Source organism: Chrysemys picta, chromosome 4 (genome assembly GCF_011386835.1).
Source record: "Chrysemys picta bellii isolate R12L10 chromosome 4, ASM1138683v2, whole genome shotgun sequence".
Classification (NCBI taxonomy): Eukaryota; Metazoa; Chordata; order Testudines; family Emydidae; genus Chrysemys; species Chrysemys picta.
The window spans coordinates 64,249,701-64,266,379 of NC_088794.1; the positions used below are offsets into that span (position 1 = coordinate 64,249,701).

Consider the following 16,679-nt stretch of genomic DNA (forward strand, 5'->3'; position numbering starts at 1 on the left):
TTCACATCATAGCTATCAATCTGTTGCTACAAAATATCAGACATATAGCTATTCTGAGTTTATCACAGTCAATTTGTTTAAACAGATTGAAAAATACAGAGAAGTATATTTTTGAATATCCACCTTTGTTATTAAATTGTAATATTACACTTTTAAAAGATTTTTCTCAAAGGACTTTATAAAGGTAGGTATTCTCCCTGTTATACCAGTGAGGAAAGTGAAGCACAGAGAGATTAAATGACTAGACAAAGGTCACACAGCAAATCAGTGGCAGAGCTGATCCCCCTGCCCCCTCCCCAGTTCTGTACTCAATCTGCTGGACTTCACTGACTCTCAAGGAAAGGTAAGCTAATATTTCTTTTTAATTGTGGTATTCAAAGGGTTTTTTTTAAGGAACTGAAATACTTGAATAAAAATACAGCTTCAAATAGAGGTTTCTCATTTCTGGTAACAGAATGCCAAATATCTTAATACAATTACATCATTGTTTTTCATCTGAAACATGTTGTTGACATTTGATTAACTGAAGTTTTGCACAGCAGTACTCACTACACTACACAACATGCTGAAGCAGTGCTAGACAGACAATACTCTTAAGAGAGTAAGTTTCCAGACAAATCTAATACAAATCTGCCTGTCATTCCCCTGGGTCATAATGGTGCTTGATGTGGTACTAGAGGACTGAAAAAAAGAACTTCCCTACCGCCCAGGGCCATTGTGAGGGAAAATGCATTAAATATGGTGAGATGCCCAGATACTGTTATAATGGAGCCAAAGAAGTACCCAAGAATAAAATGGGATAGATAGAACTTTTTTTTTTTTTTTTTAATTTTTAGGCTATTTCTCATTGACTTTTATTTTCATTGTGCACAATATGAATGCAATGTTGAGATATAACATTTAAAAAAGCATGACACTAAATTCTCTTCCTCAAAAATCTCTGCCTCAAGTCTCCCTGGAAAAACTGCATATACCCTTGGGCAACTACTAGCACTATAATAATTGCACAAGTTTCAGTGGATTTCTGTCTGTGAAAATCTCTTTTAAATCACTGAAGTCTGTAAATTAAATGATAGGCCTGGCTGCCTGCTAAAGGTACATCATATAAGGCACAAATGGAGGATTTTAATCCATCAAAAGGTAAGTAACCCAGCCTAGCAAAGAACTAATTTTAGACTAGCAAAAAGTTAAAATGTTCTTACTTATGTCTAAAAACTTTTAGCTACTAGATGGCTCATCCCAGATGACTTTCGCTTTATGAACCATTATACATTACTGGGAATACAATGTATATACAGGAAACTCAATCAACTCTTAACACATGAAGGAATTTACTAACTTGAAACAGAAAGTTACAGCGCTTACAATGGAAGACTCAGAGCTGCATGATATTGTATAACACATTCAGCAGCCTGAGCTTGAATGCTTATTATTAATTAATAATGAAATATTATAAAAATTGGAATTTACTTGGTAGTTATACAGACCAGATTTTAAATATGTTGGTTGTTTATTGATATCTGGTGTTGCCTAGAGGCCCAAAGCAAGGATCTGAGTAGGCCCCATTGTGCCAGATGCTGCATGCATATATAACAAAAAAAAAAATCCCTTCCCCAAGGAGTTTACATTCTAAGTATGTCTTGCAATCCTTCAGTTATTCTGAGATGGAAAGAGATGAAGATTAGTGTTGCTTCTTTTAGAAGGAACAATATGAGGTATGGGGTCATGTGATCATTTCAAAGCACTTTAGAGTGGCTTAGCATCGTGATTTGCACTGACTGAAATGGAATTCAACCCATTAAATCCCTGTGCACCTCTTTGAAAACATATCTCTAATCTTTTGTGCTGTCCTTGGAATGAATGGAACCTCCTAGTGACTGATTTGATTTCTCACCCTCTTGTGGTTGAGCTATGGGAGTTCAGCACAAGTGTGATGCAGACTTCCCCCATATGAAGACAGTTCGGGGAGCATGAACCACATTTTATGATACTGAGGGTCATCACACAGGACAAACAACCTAACAGTCTAATATTCCTAAGCTGTATAAATTCCTGATGTCTGCTTTAGGCAGAATCCAAACACTTGTGTCAATTCTGTACCATGCCCCAGACTGCCAAAAACATTAATATAAGCATATTTATCTGGGCTGCAGTGTGTTACAAGAATTCATTAGGACAATATGTGATATGGTGCTGAAACAGAAGGCTATGTTTCTCTGGCCAGAGATGAGGAAGTCTAGTCCCTGCTGAACTTTTACAACTGATAAAGACAATGTCTGCTGGCAGTATTCATTTTTTACTGGGCCATCTGCATCTAGTCAAGGATAACTTGACTTTCTGAAAAAGCCATTCATCAGAATCAACCCTGTACAACTTTCTCTTGATGAGTAAAGCAATACAAAAGAAGGCCAAGATGGTTAATAAACTTCTCTGGGAGCAAAAGGTCAATACTGATGTAAACAAACCAGTGTCATAGTACTATACAGAAGCACTGAAGTTTCCTGTGTGTTTATATGGCTGATGCCCCGTTTCTTTTTATCAGTGTTTATCATTTATTTTGCTCTGCTTTAGCTGACCTATAAATCTTTAGAACAGCATTCTTTATTTTCTTAATTTTGTCATCTTTCTTATCAGCTTTTATCACCTATTTATGTCCAGTACATTTGCTACTCTCTGCTGCTTGATGGCAACATCTGATTAGAGTTTTGTTAACCTCTTAGTTCTCACTTGAGCCAGAGCTGTCTAATAGTTATGTCTTCTGAAATTTTCAGTTTTCTAAAGCTGAATAAACTACAGGAGGGTTTTTTCTATGCAATCTAAACACACAGAAAAAGTTTTGAGTTAAATTAGTGCTCTTGAAAGATGCCAGCCTTCAGGAGTGGTGCCCTTCATTTATCCATAGCACAAGTAGGAAACAGGTAGTAGCAGTGTAAGTTTCACTGCAGTGCTTTACTGATGTGCCTCAACTCTGTTCTGGAAAGTTCATTTTTAGGGGGCGAGATAGTAGGCCAGTCTTTGGCCTCTGTGCTTAGGCTGCCAACAAGGTGTAATCTGCAGATGCAGTGGTTGTGTGTGTTGAGCATGTGTCCACTAGGAGCTGGACTGAAACCACAATACTTACTGCATGTAAACCACTGATCATCCATCAGATGGTACCAAAGTTCTTTTACTATTAGCCTGGGCTAACTCAAACACAGTGATCCTAATAGTGAAATACTCCATAATGTAAAACTTGAAACATTTAGTACCTCATTGATTATAGTACCTCATAGATTATTTTAACTGAAATGTGCCATACTCAGATTCAATGTTGATTGTGCTGAAAACTTAAAAATGATTAACATGAGATGCATCATTTATATTTAATAAGGGCCTACAACCTATACACAGACCCTCATAATGATTACACAAGCCGAGATCCTCAAAGGTATTTAGGTGCCTATCTCCCATTGAAATCAATGGGAGTTAGAAAACTACACACCTTTGGGCACATTACTTGTTGGAACTTTGTATTAATGGTAATTGGGAGAATCACTGCTAATCAGTGAATTTTGTGAGTTACAAACACTAAAAGCAAAGACTATGCATTACAGAATGAACCATGTGAATTTATTTTGAGAACTGTCATTTTAGCCATTTATGATGCGGTATCAATGTGTTAATAAATGTATTGTACTGTAGTTTAAACATAGTACAATTTTAGTAATAGGTCTTGCTAGCTACATCTAGGTGCTATTAATCCTTTACTGAGAAGTGGGCAAAGCGCCCCATTTCCCTGCAGCCAAGTTCAATGTGAATTTTGCCTAAGAACTTGCAGAATTTGACCCAAAGGGTGTGGATTAGTACCAGCTTTAGAGGATGAACCATAAAATAGTGTGTGGGTGAGTTACTGGGAATAGGGAAGTGGTTTCACATTGTGTCTATAGACTGAGTCATTCAGTGTAGAAGGATACTACTCCCTTTGATATATGCTTGAATATATCTCATTAAGTACTTTGGTTGCTACTAAAAACTCAGGTAACAGAAAAAAGGGAAAAAAGGATTCTTCCCCCCCCCCCCACCACCACTTGGAATGAGTATGAAATGTACCACTTTTTTTTTTTTAATTGACTGGGACTTTTGTCATGGCATGTTTAACTTGGCCATTTGCTGGAAATAGCTAACTGCATTCCTGGCTTTTTTTTCTAGAAAAGCCATCTTCATGAGACTCAATTATTTTTATGCTTGTTAAATATCATTGCTCTGACACACACTAAACTCAGGAAAATTAATTAGTAACTCAGATTTTTTAAAATCACATTTTCAGATATAGGGTTAGCATGATCTCATTTTTTTCCACATCCTCTTTTTTGAAACCAGTGCCCTTAATATTCTGACCTTTTTGAAACCATTAATAATAACAGTGAAAATAGTGGTTATCAGAACAGCATGCAAACTGCTTGGGATGATTAGCATGAAATTTAATTTGCATTAATCAGTTGTAGACAAGGCAAGCAAGAATTTATCATGACCCATTAATGTAGCATTTTAAGTACTTATTAAATTATGCTTCTGGATGTTATTTGAATAGCACTGAGAGGCAATGGCTGGACTAAGGCATTTTCATTCTGATTTGTGAAGAAATCCATAGTGAACTACCTGTGTGTGTGATTATGGTAGTTATCTCCCACATCCACACTCACACAATTCTTCCATTTGGACAGAGGGTGGCAACAACTGTGCTGTGCTATATTGTCTTCCCCCTTCGTATAAAAGAAACATGGGTAGCCAGAAGAAGAAACAGTAGCTATCTGATGGGGAGAGTCCAAAAGACCACAACAATTACAAAAGAAAGTTAAAATATAATTATTAGTATGACAAACCACTATTTGTAGAAGGTACATATGATGTGGATAAAGCCCAGTAAAAGCTGCTTGTGTTTGTCCTACTTGAGACCTGCAAGGAAATATTTTTAGCCCAAAGAAATTATGTTAAAATCCGATCATACATCCTCTGTATTACCAGCCCCAAGAAGTCAATAATCATCAGTCAGGCCCCCCAAAATCATTATATTGGTATAAGAATCAGGATAATTTGAAATAATAAATGTTAGGTTCTTTTTATTGCCTGTTGATTTTGAGGCTTTTCGGTTCATGTGGATCACATTTTCAAGCTTTTCACCATGAGCACAAGGACTAGAAATTCACTTTTAAAACAATTAAATCTATGATTCTTTTGAAAACAGAAGATTCCAAGAGCTAGTGGCTTGAAGAAAAACACCAGCTAGCATGAAATTTGCAATAAAATCACCCATGTTGGCTACTACAGTGATAGAGGCCATATAAGATATAGAAATTAAAGGGAGAAAGGTAAAAAAAAGACTGGGACTTACCTGAGTTTAATAGAAAGCTGCTGACAACTGTTACAGCAGAGCTCTGTAAGAGATGTAAATAGTTAGCTAACAGATACCATTTCTGTAGATGGCACTCAAAAACATACAGCATTGTTCCTTGATTTTGTTGGACCAATAAAACTTCTTCTTGTACACTGCAGAAGGCTGCTTGTGCATCACTCTTTACATACAGCTCTTAATGGTGAGAATAAAAAAGGGGGTGCTCAGATAAAGAAATATAATATGGGGAGACTGTCCTCAATGAACATCATTTAGCAGACACTATTCTAAAAAAAGAATAGAGCCTGTGGGTGTACCCTATGAGATCTCTGCCTGCAGACATGCTCTAAGAAATAGCCTAAATATGGCCTCATGCGAAGAGACATCATCCAATTTCTTGGACTTGTCACAGCCAGCAGTGGGTAAAGGGAGAGGTTTCTAGACTAAATGGAGCTCCCGGAGGAGCACCTCAAAACAAAGGGTTATATCCTCAGCTCATGTCAATTGGTATAGCTCCATTTAGCTGGTGTAAACTGGCATAGGTCCATAAAAGGAATTATGCCGACTTACACCAGCTGAGGATCGAGCCCAAAATTTAGGGTTACAAGAACAAGAATACAGGAGGAGGTTTTGCAGGAGATTAAGTAGCAGCTGCAATCTGTGCATTAAAAATATACAAGGTCTGCAGACTCCTGCTTGGTACAGAAATGATAACAGAAGAATCTATCTTTTTGCTAGAGTAATAATAATTGGTTCAGATGAACCTGCCTACCTTTGTAGGTTCGGTTGGTCAGGCATGGCATTCTCTCTTTCCACCTATCCTAAACAATTGTTGAATTTCACTCTAGAGGTGACTGTATCTCATTGTTGGATGTAAAATAAGCATCTCGGTTTGTAAATTCTGCACTTAATTTGTTAAGGGCATAATTCTCCAACCCTTACTCATGTGAGTGGGCCCACTGAAATTAAAGTGTAAGGATTACTTGCATTGGCAGAGGTTGTAGAAGAGGGGTTTCTGTTTGTGACTTGCCTTGGGATCTTTTGGGCTGATAGGCACGTTATATAAGAGGGTTATGATGTTTGAGCTGGGGCCTGCATTTTTCTATCACATTCACAATGCTGCTAGACTATTTATTTGTATTATATTTACGTGTTTGTCAGACTAAAAATATTTCTCCAGTTATAGATCCTTTAAAAAAATTTTCATTCTTCTTTTCCCCTTCTTCCTTAATTTCAAGCTTGCATCGGCCATAAACAAGGTCTATACTAAATGCCCAAGCAGATAATATTTTAAAGATACATTACATAATTATGAACAGCCCAAATTATACATGCCTTTAATTCCATCTAAGTGCTGTGGATGATTTATATGGCTAAACATTATTATTATTTATTGCATGTGATTGTGTGTTTGGTGCTGTACAGAACCAAGAAGAAAAACATTGTTAATGTCTTAATATAACAGATGCGAATTCCCTCCCTAGCACATACTAAGCCATTTATCTGGGGTGGGGGGCTAGGTGTTACATTAATGTGGCTTTTGAGCTGTTTCAACACTATTTTTATTAAGAGCACACACTTGGCTGTAATATAAATAACATTTCTAAGGTAGTTCTAGAGAATCATTTTCAAAACCATTGAATACTACACAGACATTTCAAGAAATTGATTAAACCAGACATTAACCCAAAGAGATAATCACACCATGCTATTTTCCTTACACCATGCAAACCAGAAAAAGGTATCAGTTGTATTGGAAGAGTCTAATTATTCAGCTGATGTCAACCACAATAGGAGAAAAAAGCATTCTCCAGAACATGTGCATGAATCTACTAAGGCGCTACTTAAACACAGCTTTGAATGGTGCTCTGGTTTGGTAATGGGCTGTACTCTAGATCATTTTAGCTTTAGGTTGTTGGCTCAAATCCAGCCCTGGACAACTGTAATCAAAAGTTGTTGCCATGAGGTATATGTGTGAAATGTGCTTGGTGGTCTAAGTTCTTTTTCTCAGTAGACAAATGTCCAAATCACAAAAACCTCAATAATTACACTAATATATAAGTATACAAACCCTTATTCAGATATACCTTCAGTTAAGCCACTATTGTCTTAATGATCCAGCTATGAAAGGTTTCCAGAGTCATCTTACAGCCGTGGATACAGTAATACTCCATGCTTTGGGATCTAAAAGTCTAATCTCTAGTTTCTACATATATATTTTAAAAAATGGACTTTGTGCTTAAATATGGATACATGATAAAAATGGCAAAAAAAATCTCTAGGTAAGCAAAGCTTTGAGCAGAGATCGCTAATTTGAAGAAAAGGGGTTAACTCCTTTATAGTGATTTTTATGTAATAGAAACAGCTAAAGTGATGTTTCAATAGCACCTTGTACCCTAACATATTTTAAAAATAGGTCTGAGGGGTATGGGGGAGAGAGAGAGAGTTCACTGTATAAAACTCATTTTCTTTGTGCGGAAGTCTTTCACCCAATATGTACAAGAACTGTATTAAGAAACATAGCTAAATGATGATGTGGAATCAAGTTTCCCTTTACACACTAAAAGCTGAACCAAGCAATTTCAGTAAATGACATCTCTGCATTATGCTCTGGTAATTTATAAAGACTCAAACATTGTTATTTCAAAAGATTCTGTTTAAAACAGTCACTGAGCTGAACTAGACTTTAGTAGGATATTGTGCTGTGTCACAATATACCAGATAAAGGATTATGCCCCACTTAAGAATTAATAACACTTTAAACCTCTACATAAACTATTTTTTTTATCAATAAACATTTCTTTGACAGAAGGCCAAATACACTTACCGGTCTTAATTGTTCAATCCAGTGACTAATCCCCACTTGATCAAGATTTTACTGATTTAGCAGCTGTCTAAAGAGTGACAAATTTATGATTCAACAGCAATTTGATTTTTTACTTGAAACTGCATGATAATTTGTGGGAATTAGCTACCAGATAAGATAACGAGGGTGGAAAACATGCACGTAATTCCACGTAGCACAATTTGGAGTGTTGCAGAATTCTTTGAGAGGCATTGGAAAGACATGAATGGCCATTAAGGGATTAGCCCATCATTGATTGAGTGGCTACACAGAGTTGAGGTTTACTAAATCACTGGAGTGCTAGGTCATTATCCTTGGATACAAGAGACAGTTGAAGTCTGTGTCCAAACACATCAGCAGTAAATTGGAGTGAACAGAGAGTGTGCCAAAAAAATAAATATATGCTGAACCCTTGTTCTTCAAGTGTTCAAACTTCCAGGTCATACTCCAAGGATTTTTTTCTTTTTTGGCATGAAAAATATATTTTTTTCATTGCTTTTAGTATCAGCATATTTTTGTCTCTGTAATCTATTTCTTCCTATCAAAGTGTATTAAATTTTTGCTTAGTTACTTAGAATAAATGTTGAAATTTAGATAATGTTTGTAAACTGATTAAAAAAGCAGTATGTTCGGAGTTTTCCGCTCCAGTTTTGGTGAACAGAATACAATTAGTACTAAATATTTCTTTAAAATAAATCCATTGTCCTCATTTTGGGGTTTGGAGTGATAATGTTTTGGTAAGCCTGTTTCATATACTTGTTGGTTTCTGTATTATTAGAACTAAATCACTTTGTTTTGTTTTGATTGTGAGAGTGAGAACAATCAATACCTGATTTTTTTTTAAACAAAAAGTCCTTAGATTATTTTTCTGTAAGAAGCAAATAAGTCTCAGTACACCCCAGTAAAGTAATGCACCCCCTTTCCTGGGAGATTTATTAATATAGCTGATGAGTGAGATTAACCACAGAATATATAGCTTCTGGGTTCTAAAACAGTACGTCTGAGGGCCATTTGGGAATTCAAAACAATAGTCTGAGTATGCCAAATTTAGGATTTTTTGCTGTGCTTAGCCTGAATAAGTACTCCAGGATCAAGCACTTTGGGGCTTTTCCTTTATGAGCTGAGCTTAATGGTCTCTCTCCCTGAGGTGATGGAGTAGATACAGCTGACATTGTTCAATGTATCTCAATCCAAAGGGATACTACTGCTCTGAGTGACTATTTCCCTGAAACATGTTGTATTTCATTAGAAACAGGTGAGATAAGGTTTATTGAGAGCAGGTTGGGAAACTCATCTTTTGATTGGAGAAAATTGGCTCATTTCCTCAATATAATGAGCAGGTTTCACTTCCTACTATCATTATAAAATCTGCAACAGCTAGCAGAGAGGAGGGAGCTAGAGGTCAAAGCTGAAGTTTGTGTCAACTGAGCTGAAAATGAATATTATTCAGATAGAGTATGCTTACTGAAATTGATGGAGAAAGAAGAGATGATCCAGCCAACAGTTAGGCTGCTAGCCAAGGATACAGGAGACAAAGGTTCAATTCCCTGCTCTACCCCAGATTTACTGTGATCTTAGGCAAATTGCTTAGGCTCTGTGTTCCCCATCTATAAAATGGGTATAATAGTACTTCCCTGCCTCACATGGGTGTTGTGAGGATTGTGAAGCACTCAGATACTATGGTAATGAAGTCCATATAGGTTCCTAAAGTAGATAAAATGGGCATTAGACTGGGTCCAATCTTATTCCTATTGAGTTCAGTGGGAGCAGGAAAAAGGTAAGGAAGTGGGTAGTGTAGGTGCTGGAGAAACAAAATCTAAAGAAAATGTTAAATAACAAATATGCAAAAATAGAGGAAATTACTTTTTAATAGATCAGGTTGAAAAACTACACCTACTTTTTGCAAAACTTTTAAAGATTGAAGTCAGCTGAAAAACCTCAATGATAACACTTGAACATTTTGATCAGCTCTTCTTCTTAAGTTTTAACCTAAAACATGAAAATTCGTGTGTGTGTGTGTGAGAGAGAGAGATATGAGTAGATCAGGGAGAACAAGCCTGAAAGGGAGGAAAGTGCAAGAAGAAAATCAATCTGCCAAATCAGACAGAGTGAGGGAACAGGAAGAAAAACAGGAAATAACCCAATAAAGTAGATGGAAAAATAAATAACTTTCAATGCCCTAACAGTTTCCTCTGATAAAAATACTAACATGGTGAAGTAAAAGCATAGCCATATCACTGCATGTGTGTGGATGTACAAAGAAAGCAACATGCATAGAGATCACATGTCATTTTTCACCATAAAACAACGATGACTGTATCACTCACATGTGGAAGAAGCCCCACCTGTAAACATGGGAGTGAAGAATGGCCCCACAGAGTCACTCCTACACTTGCAGCTGCCAGTCCCCTTGCAGATTCATAGACTCATAGACTTTAAGGTCAGAAGGGACCATTATGATCATCTGGTCTGACCCCCTGCATGCTGCAGGCCACAAAACCGTCCCTACCCCTTCCCTTGACTCTGCTGTTGAAGTCCCCAAATCCTGTGTTTTAGTGACTTCAATTGGCAGAGAACCCTCCTGCTAGCGATCCCAAGGAGCAATAAGAGTCCCTACCACCCATCCTGGGTTGGAAAGAGGCAGGCTATTTTACTAAGAATCCCTCTCTGGTTACTGTACAAAACTCGGCTTATAGTCCCACATCCTCAACAGGTGTAGGTTGCTATGTAACAATTAAATACTTCTATTGCAGAAATTTGGGGCATGTGTGGGATTTTGGGAACCTTCACTCTCTGTTGCAGTTGGCAAAGTAGCTAATAAACCTTCTATGGAATCCAAAAACCTCATTCCAATGTTTATAATTTTTGAACTATGCATAGTAAGTGTGATTCAAAAGGGGGTTAGAGCTCTGACCAAATTATTACATTAGAGTAAATATTGCAGCATTAGATATTTGCCAAAAGCAACAGAATTATAATTGACTTGAGTTGCTTATTAGTGTGTAATCCACATAAATGGTTCATTTATTCCTACTTGTTAAAACTGATTGTCCATGGAAGCAGAAAATAACTATTTAGAGCCCAATCCTGTTCACATTAAAGTAAAATTATGTGTTTTAAATAAATGAATTGATACTCACTGATTATATTGATGGCTATATATGAAAACCCACCTCAAGAAGATGAAAGTATATTAATAAATATCTTTTCCACTCCAGTATTACAAAATCAGAGAGAGCTGCTTTTTTTGGTTTACATCACTTCCACTTTTAGAATGACAAAATGCACCAGTGCACACCAGGCAACCATTTCACCCTCTGACACAAATAAAAGGGATTGGACAGACATGATACATCTGGTTTACAACTTTTAATTGCCTTTGTGACCCAGTTCATACCAAATACTCTCAAAGCAAAAGCCTTTTGTATGCACTATGAGACTAAATTTCTAATAGAGATACACTGCTTAAAAAACCACGACCACCTAAAATAGCAACAACATTTCTTGCTCACATAAATCTTTGGTGCTTTGTAGGTGACGTGACTAAGTGAGAAGTTAAGATTTCAGTTGTCTGATGAGTGGGTTTGTTAAACTTCTCAAATAAAAGCTATTGCTAAAATAAAAGCCAGATTCTTTTAGTTATTAATCTTTATACTGTTGTTTATTAGAATCATAATAAATTGGTGTTTATTATAGAATGTATACATAATAACAAGCTTTCAAGGTTTGATGAATGCAAAGGATAACTGGGTCTGCAGCAATTTAATTAGGTTTTCTGGTGTATTATATATTTAATTCACACATATAACTACACAAACATAAACACACATATTTATAACATCAGTCTATTGCAAACTAGGTTCCAATAAGGCCCTCTATACTCTGTGGCAAGCCTGAACAAAGACCCCCTGGATTCTGCAGCAGATTGGCAATCCTGCAGCATCTTTATGTAAATTTAACAACAGAAGTTTTTACTGAATTAAATATGAAAGTGAATAATGCAGTCGGTACAATATTCCTTGTGGGCAAAATACACTCGACCCTTGTAAAACCAGAGCATTTGGGCTCTATAAAGGTGCAGTGTGGGGGCATTGGTCCTCAAACCAGCCAAAGTCTCTACCATTCTAGGACATGACATACAGCTCACATAACTAGTCAGATCCCTTATCTGCTCTGTGGGCAAGCCACTATAATAAAAGGCAAATGATCACACTCTCACATACACACTCATCTGTGGTTCCCCAGAGTTCAAATCCAACCAATCTGTAATGAACCCAGCTGCTGTAGATTGCAGACACAATTATTAGATAATCCACAAAGATGTGGATCTGGATTAGATGACTGGTTCTTCAATTAAAAAACAAAAGCTTGTAAAACTTAAATGAGATCTTTCCTACTGAGAAGAATAGTATAGTTCCTGTCCTCTCTGCAGACTGATCACTAGGCAGTGAGCTTTCTCTCTTGCTTACACCTTCGTCAATTAAACTGTCCTTAGTATCTGGGACCTCTGTGCCAATCATCTGCTGCTGCCCTACCAACTGCTTAGCTGATTGTTGTGCATAGTATTATGACATCAGAAGTAACATAACAAAATACATTATATAATCCCTATCATAAACATAACATTATAATCCCTATCAGCCCCAGGTGGGCTTCTTCTAAGTTTATCCTTAGTATTGAATTTCCTAATTCAGTAATGTTTGGAGTTTGATCATTACAATATTCTTGTAAGGTTCCTCAATTATTTTTTTCCTTTAAAGTGTGGTTCTACTGTGAAAAGTGATGATGTAAAAACAATACCATCTTGCTCAACAGGCCTGTTTCTGTGTATTCAGAGTCATATTTGCTAACTCCATTTAGAACAATATTTTTTCTGCATTTTTATTCCTGGCAAAGCCAACACAGCTAGGATTGCATGAACTGGATTCAAATCCTCCTTGTGCATTATCAGCAGAAATGTTCCAGCCAGATGCCCTAATTCAGGAAAGCATACCTAATCAGGAAAGCACTTAAGCATACATTTAATTTGTGCACTGCTTATAGTTAAGGATGTGCTTAAGTGCTGTGCTGAATTGGAGCTTGAGAGCATAGAATGTGAGGTTTCAGAGGTGTAATTGTGAGGGATTAATACTACCATAATTGCTTGTGATGATTGGCAAGAGCCCACACAGCATCCAAACTGAGGCCTGCTCTACACTACGATTTTAGGTCGACTTTAGCAGCGTTAAATCGAATTAAGCCTGGACACGTTCACACGACGAAGCCCTTTCTTTTGACTTAAGGGGCCCTTTAAACCGGTTTCTTTACTCCACCTCCGACGAGGGGATTAGCGATAAAATCGGCCTTAGCGGGTTGGAACTGGGGTAGTGTGGACGAATTCGACGTTATTGGCCTCGGGGAGCTATCCCACAGTGCTTCATTGTGACCGCTCTGGACAGCACTCTCAACTCAGATGCACTGACCAGTAGACAGGAAAAGCCCCACGAACGTTTGAATTTCATTTCCTGTTTGCCCAGCGTGGAGAGCACAGGTGACCACGCAGAGCTCATCAGCACAGGTAACCGTGATGGAGTCCCAGAATCGCAAAAGAGCTCCAGCATGGACCGAACGGGAGGTACGGGATCTGCTCGCCATATGGGCAGATGAATCAGTGCTAGCTGAACTCCGTAGCAGTAAACGAAATGGCAAAATATTAGAAAAGGTCTCCAAGGCCATGAAGGACAGAGGCCATAACAGGGACGCACAGCAGTGCCGCGTGAAAATTAAGGAGCTAAGGCAAGCCTACCACAAAGCCAGAGAGGCAAACGGAAGGTCTGGGGCAGAGCCGCAAACATGCCGCTTCTATGCGGAGCTGCATGCCTTGTTAGGGGATGCAGCCACCACTACCCCAACCGTGTGCTATAACTCTGTCACTGGAGAAACACACAGGGAAGAGGGTTCAGGGTACGAGGAAGATGCGGATGAAGATAATGTAGATAGCTCACAGCAGCAAGGAAGTGGAGAAACCGGTTTCCCCAACATCCAGGATATGTTTATCACCCTGGACCTGGAGCCAGTAACCCCCGAACTCACCCAAGGCATGCTCCCAGACCCTGAGGGCACACAGGGGACCTCTGGTGAGTGTACCTTTGTAAATATTACACATGGTTTAAAAGCAAGCGTGTTTAATGATTAATGATTAATTTGCCCTGGCAATCGCGGCCAGTACAGCTACTGGAAAAGTCTGTTAACGTGTATGGGGATGGAACGGAAATCCTCCAGGGACATCTCCAGAAAGCTCTCCTTCATGTACTCCCAAAGCCTTTGCAAAAGGTTTCTGGGGAGGGCTGCCTTATCCCATCCGCCATGGTAGGACACTTTACCACGCCAGGCCAGTAGCACGTAGTCTGGAATCATTGCATAACAAAGCATGGCAGCGTATGGTCCCGGTGTTTGCTGGCATGCAGACAACATCTATTCCTTATCGCTCTTTGTTATCCTCAGGAGAGTGATATCATTCACGGTCACCTGGTTGAAATGGGGTGATTTTATTAAGGGGACATTCAGAGGTGCCCGTTCCTCCTCGGCTGAACAGAAATGTTCCCCGTTGTTAGCCACGCGGTGGGGGGGAGGGGTGAAGTGATCATCCCCGAGAATTGGGTGTGTGGGGGGGAGGGGGTTAGTTGGGTTTGTACTGCATGTTAACCCAGGAACCGCAGCCCCTCCTTTTACATTGCAAACCCATTTTAAATGGCCAACCCAATGGGTGCTTGGTATGGGAAATGAGGCGCTACTGTTTGAAACCATTCCCACATGTTAAGAAGGTTAAAAAAGCCAAAAGACTGTGGCTTACCATGGCTGCCTGCAAGCCGAAATCTGTTGCCTGGCACTGCGTGAGTGATCTCTCACACCAAACCAGCAGGCCCTCAATATAAGAGGAAAAATGCGACCTTGTAACGAAAGCACATGTGCTGTGTAATGTGAACAGCAAAATTTAACGTGAAAGAGTGTACCCATTGTTCTCTAAACTGTGTCTTTTTTAACCACCTCTCCCTTCTCCTCCACCAGCTGCAAATGTTTCTCCTTCACAGAGGCTAGTGAAGATTAGAAGGAGAAAACGGCGGACTCGGGATGACATGTTCACGGAGCTCCAGATGTCCTCCCACGCTGAAAGAGCACAGCAGAATGCGTGGAGGCAGTCAATGTCAGAGTACAGAAAAGCACAGTGTGAACGAGAGGAGAGGTGGCGGGCTGAATCGCGGGATGAACAGAGCAAGTGGCGGGATGAAGATGATAGGTGGCGTCAGCTTGCAGACAGAAGGCAAGAGTCGATGCTCCGGCTGCTGCAGCATCAAACTGATATGCTCCAGCGTATGGTTGAGCTGCAGGAAAGGCAGCAGGAGCAGAGACCATCGCTACAGCCCCTGTGTAACCAACAGCCCTCCTCCCCAAGTTCCATAGCCTCCTCACCCAGACGCCCAAGAATACGGTGGGGGGGCCTCCGGCCACCCAGTCACTCCACCCCAGATGATTGCCCGAGCATCAGAAGGCTGGCCTTCAATAAGAGTTAAAGTTTTAAACTGCAGTGTGTCCTTTTCCTTCCCTCCTCCCCCACCCATCCCGGGCTACCTTGGCAATTATCCCCCTACTTGTGTGATGAATTAATAAAGAATGCATGAATGTGAAGTAACAATGACTTTATTTCCTCTGCAAGCAGTGCTCGAAGGGGGAGGGGAGGGTGGGGTTTTTGGTTTACAGGGAAGTAGAGTGAACCGGGTGGGGGGGTGGGGTGGAGGGTTCATCAAGGAGAAACAAACAGAAGTTTCACACCGTAGCCTGGCCAGTCACAAAACTCGTTTTCAAAGCTTCTCTGATGCGCACCATGCCCTGCTGTGCTCTTCTAACCGCCCCGGTGTCTGGCTGTGCGTAATCAGCGGCCAGGCGATGTGCCTCAACCTCCCACCCTGCCATAAATGTCTCCCCCTTACTCTCACAGATATTGTGGAGCGCACAGCAAGCAGCAATAACAATGGGGATATTCTTTTTGCTGAGGTCTGAGTGAGTCAGTAAGCTGCGCCAGCGCGCTTTTAAACGTCCAAATGCACATTCCATCACCATTCAGCACTTGCTCAGCCTGTAGTTGAACAGGTCCTGACTACTGTCCAGGCTGCCTGTGTACGGCTTCATGAGCCATGGCATTAAGGGGTAGGCTGGGTCCCCAAGGATAACTATAGGCATTTTAACATCCCCAACGGTTATTTTCTGGTCCGGGAAGAAAGTCCCTTCCTCCAGCTTTCGAAACAGACCAGAGTGCCTGAAGACGCGAGCATCATGTACCTTTCCCGGCCATCCCATGTTGATGTTGGTGAAACGTCCCTTGTGATCCACCAGGGCTTGCAGCAGCATTGAAAAGTACCCCTTGCGGTTTATGTACTTGGTGGCTTGGTGCTCCGGTGCCAAGATAGGGATATGGGTTCCATCTAT

At 39.6% G+C, this 16,679-nt stretch overlaps 1 protein-coding gene across 1 annotated transcript; it reads left to right on the forward strand.

Annotated features, from left to right (window-relative positions):
- Positions 1-13,173: 13,173 nt before the first annotated feature.
- On the forward strand, positions 13,174-16,194 carry LOC135983062 (uncharacterized). The gene is made up of 2 exons (XM_065592454.1): positions 13,174-14,332; positions 15,264-16,194. Exons 1-2 carry the CDS (start codon positions 13,783-13,785, stop codon positions 15,764-15,766), a joined length of 1,053 nt encoding a protein of 350 aa, XP_065448526.1. The 5' UTR covers positions 13,174-13,782; the 3' UTR covers positions 15,767-16,194.
- The last annotated feature ends 485 nt before the right edge of the window (positions 16,195-16,679 follow it).

Bases quoted from the DNA above. Each gene is read 5' to 3' on its own strand.
- LOC135983062 (XM_065592454.1), top strand. From the start codon at position 13,783: ATGGAGTCCCAGAATCGCAAAAGAGCTCCAGCATGGACCGAACGGGAG. The intron at 14,333-15,263 runs GTGAGTGTACCT...CTCCTCCACCAG, and splicing joins GGGCACACAGGGGACCTCTG to CTGCAAATGTTTCTCCTTCA.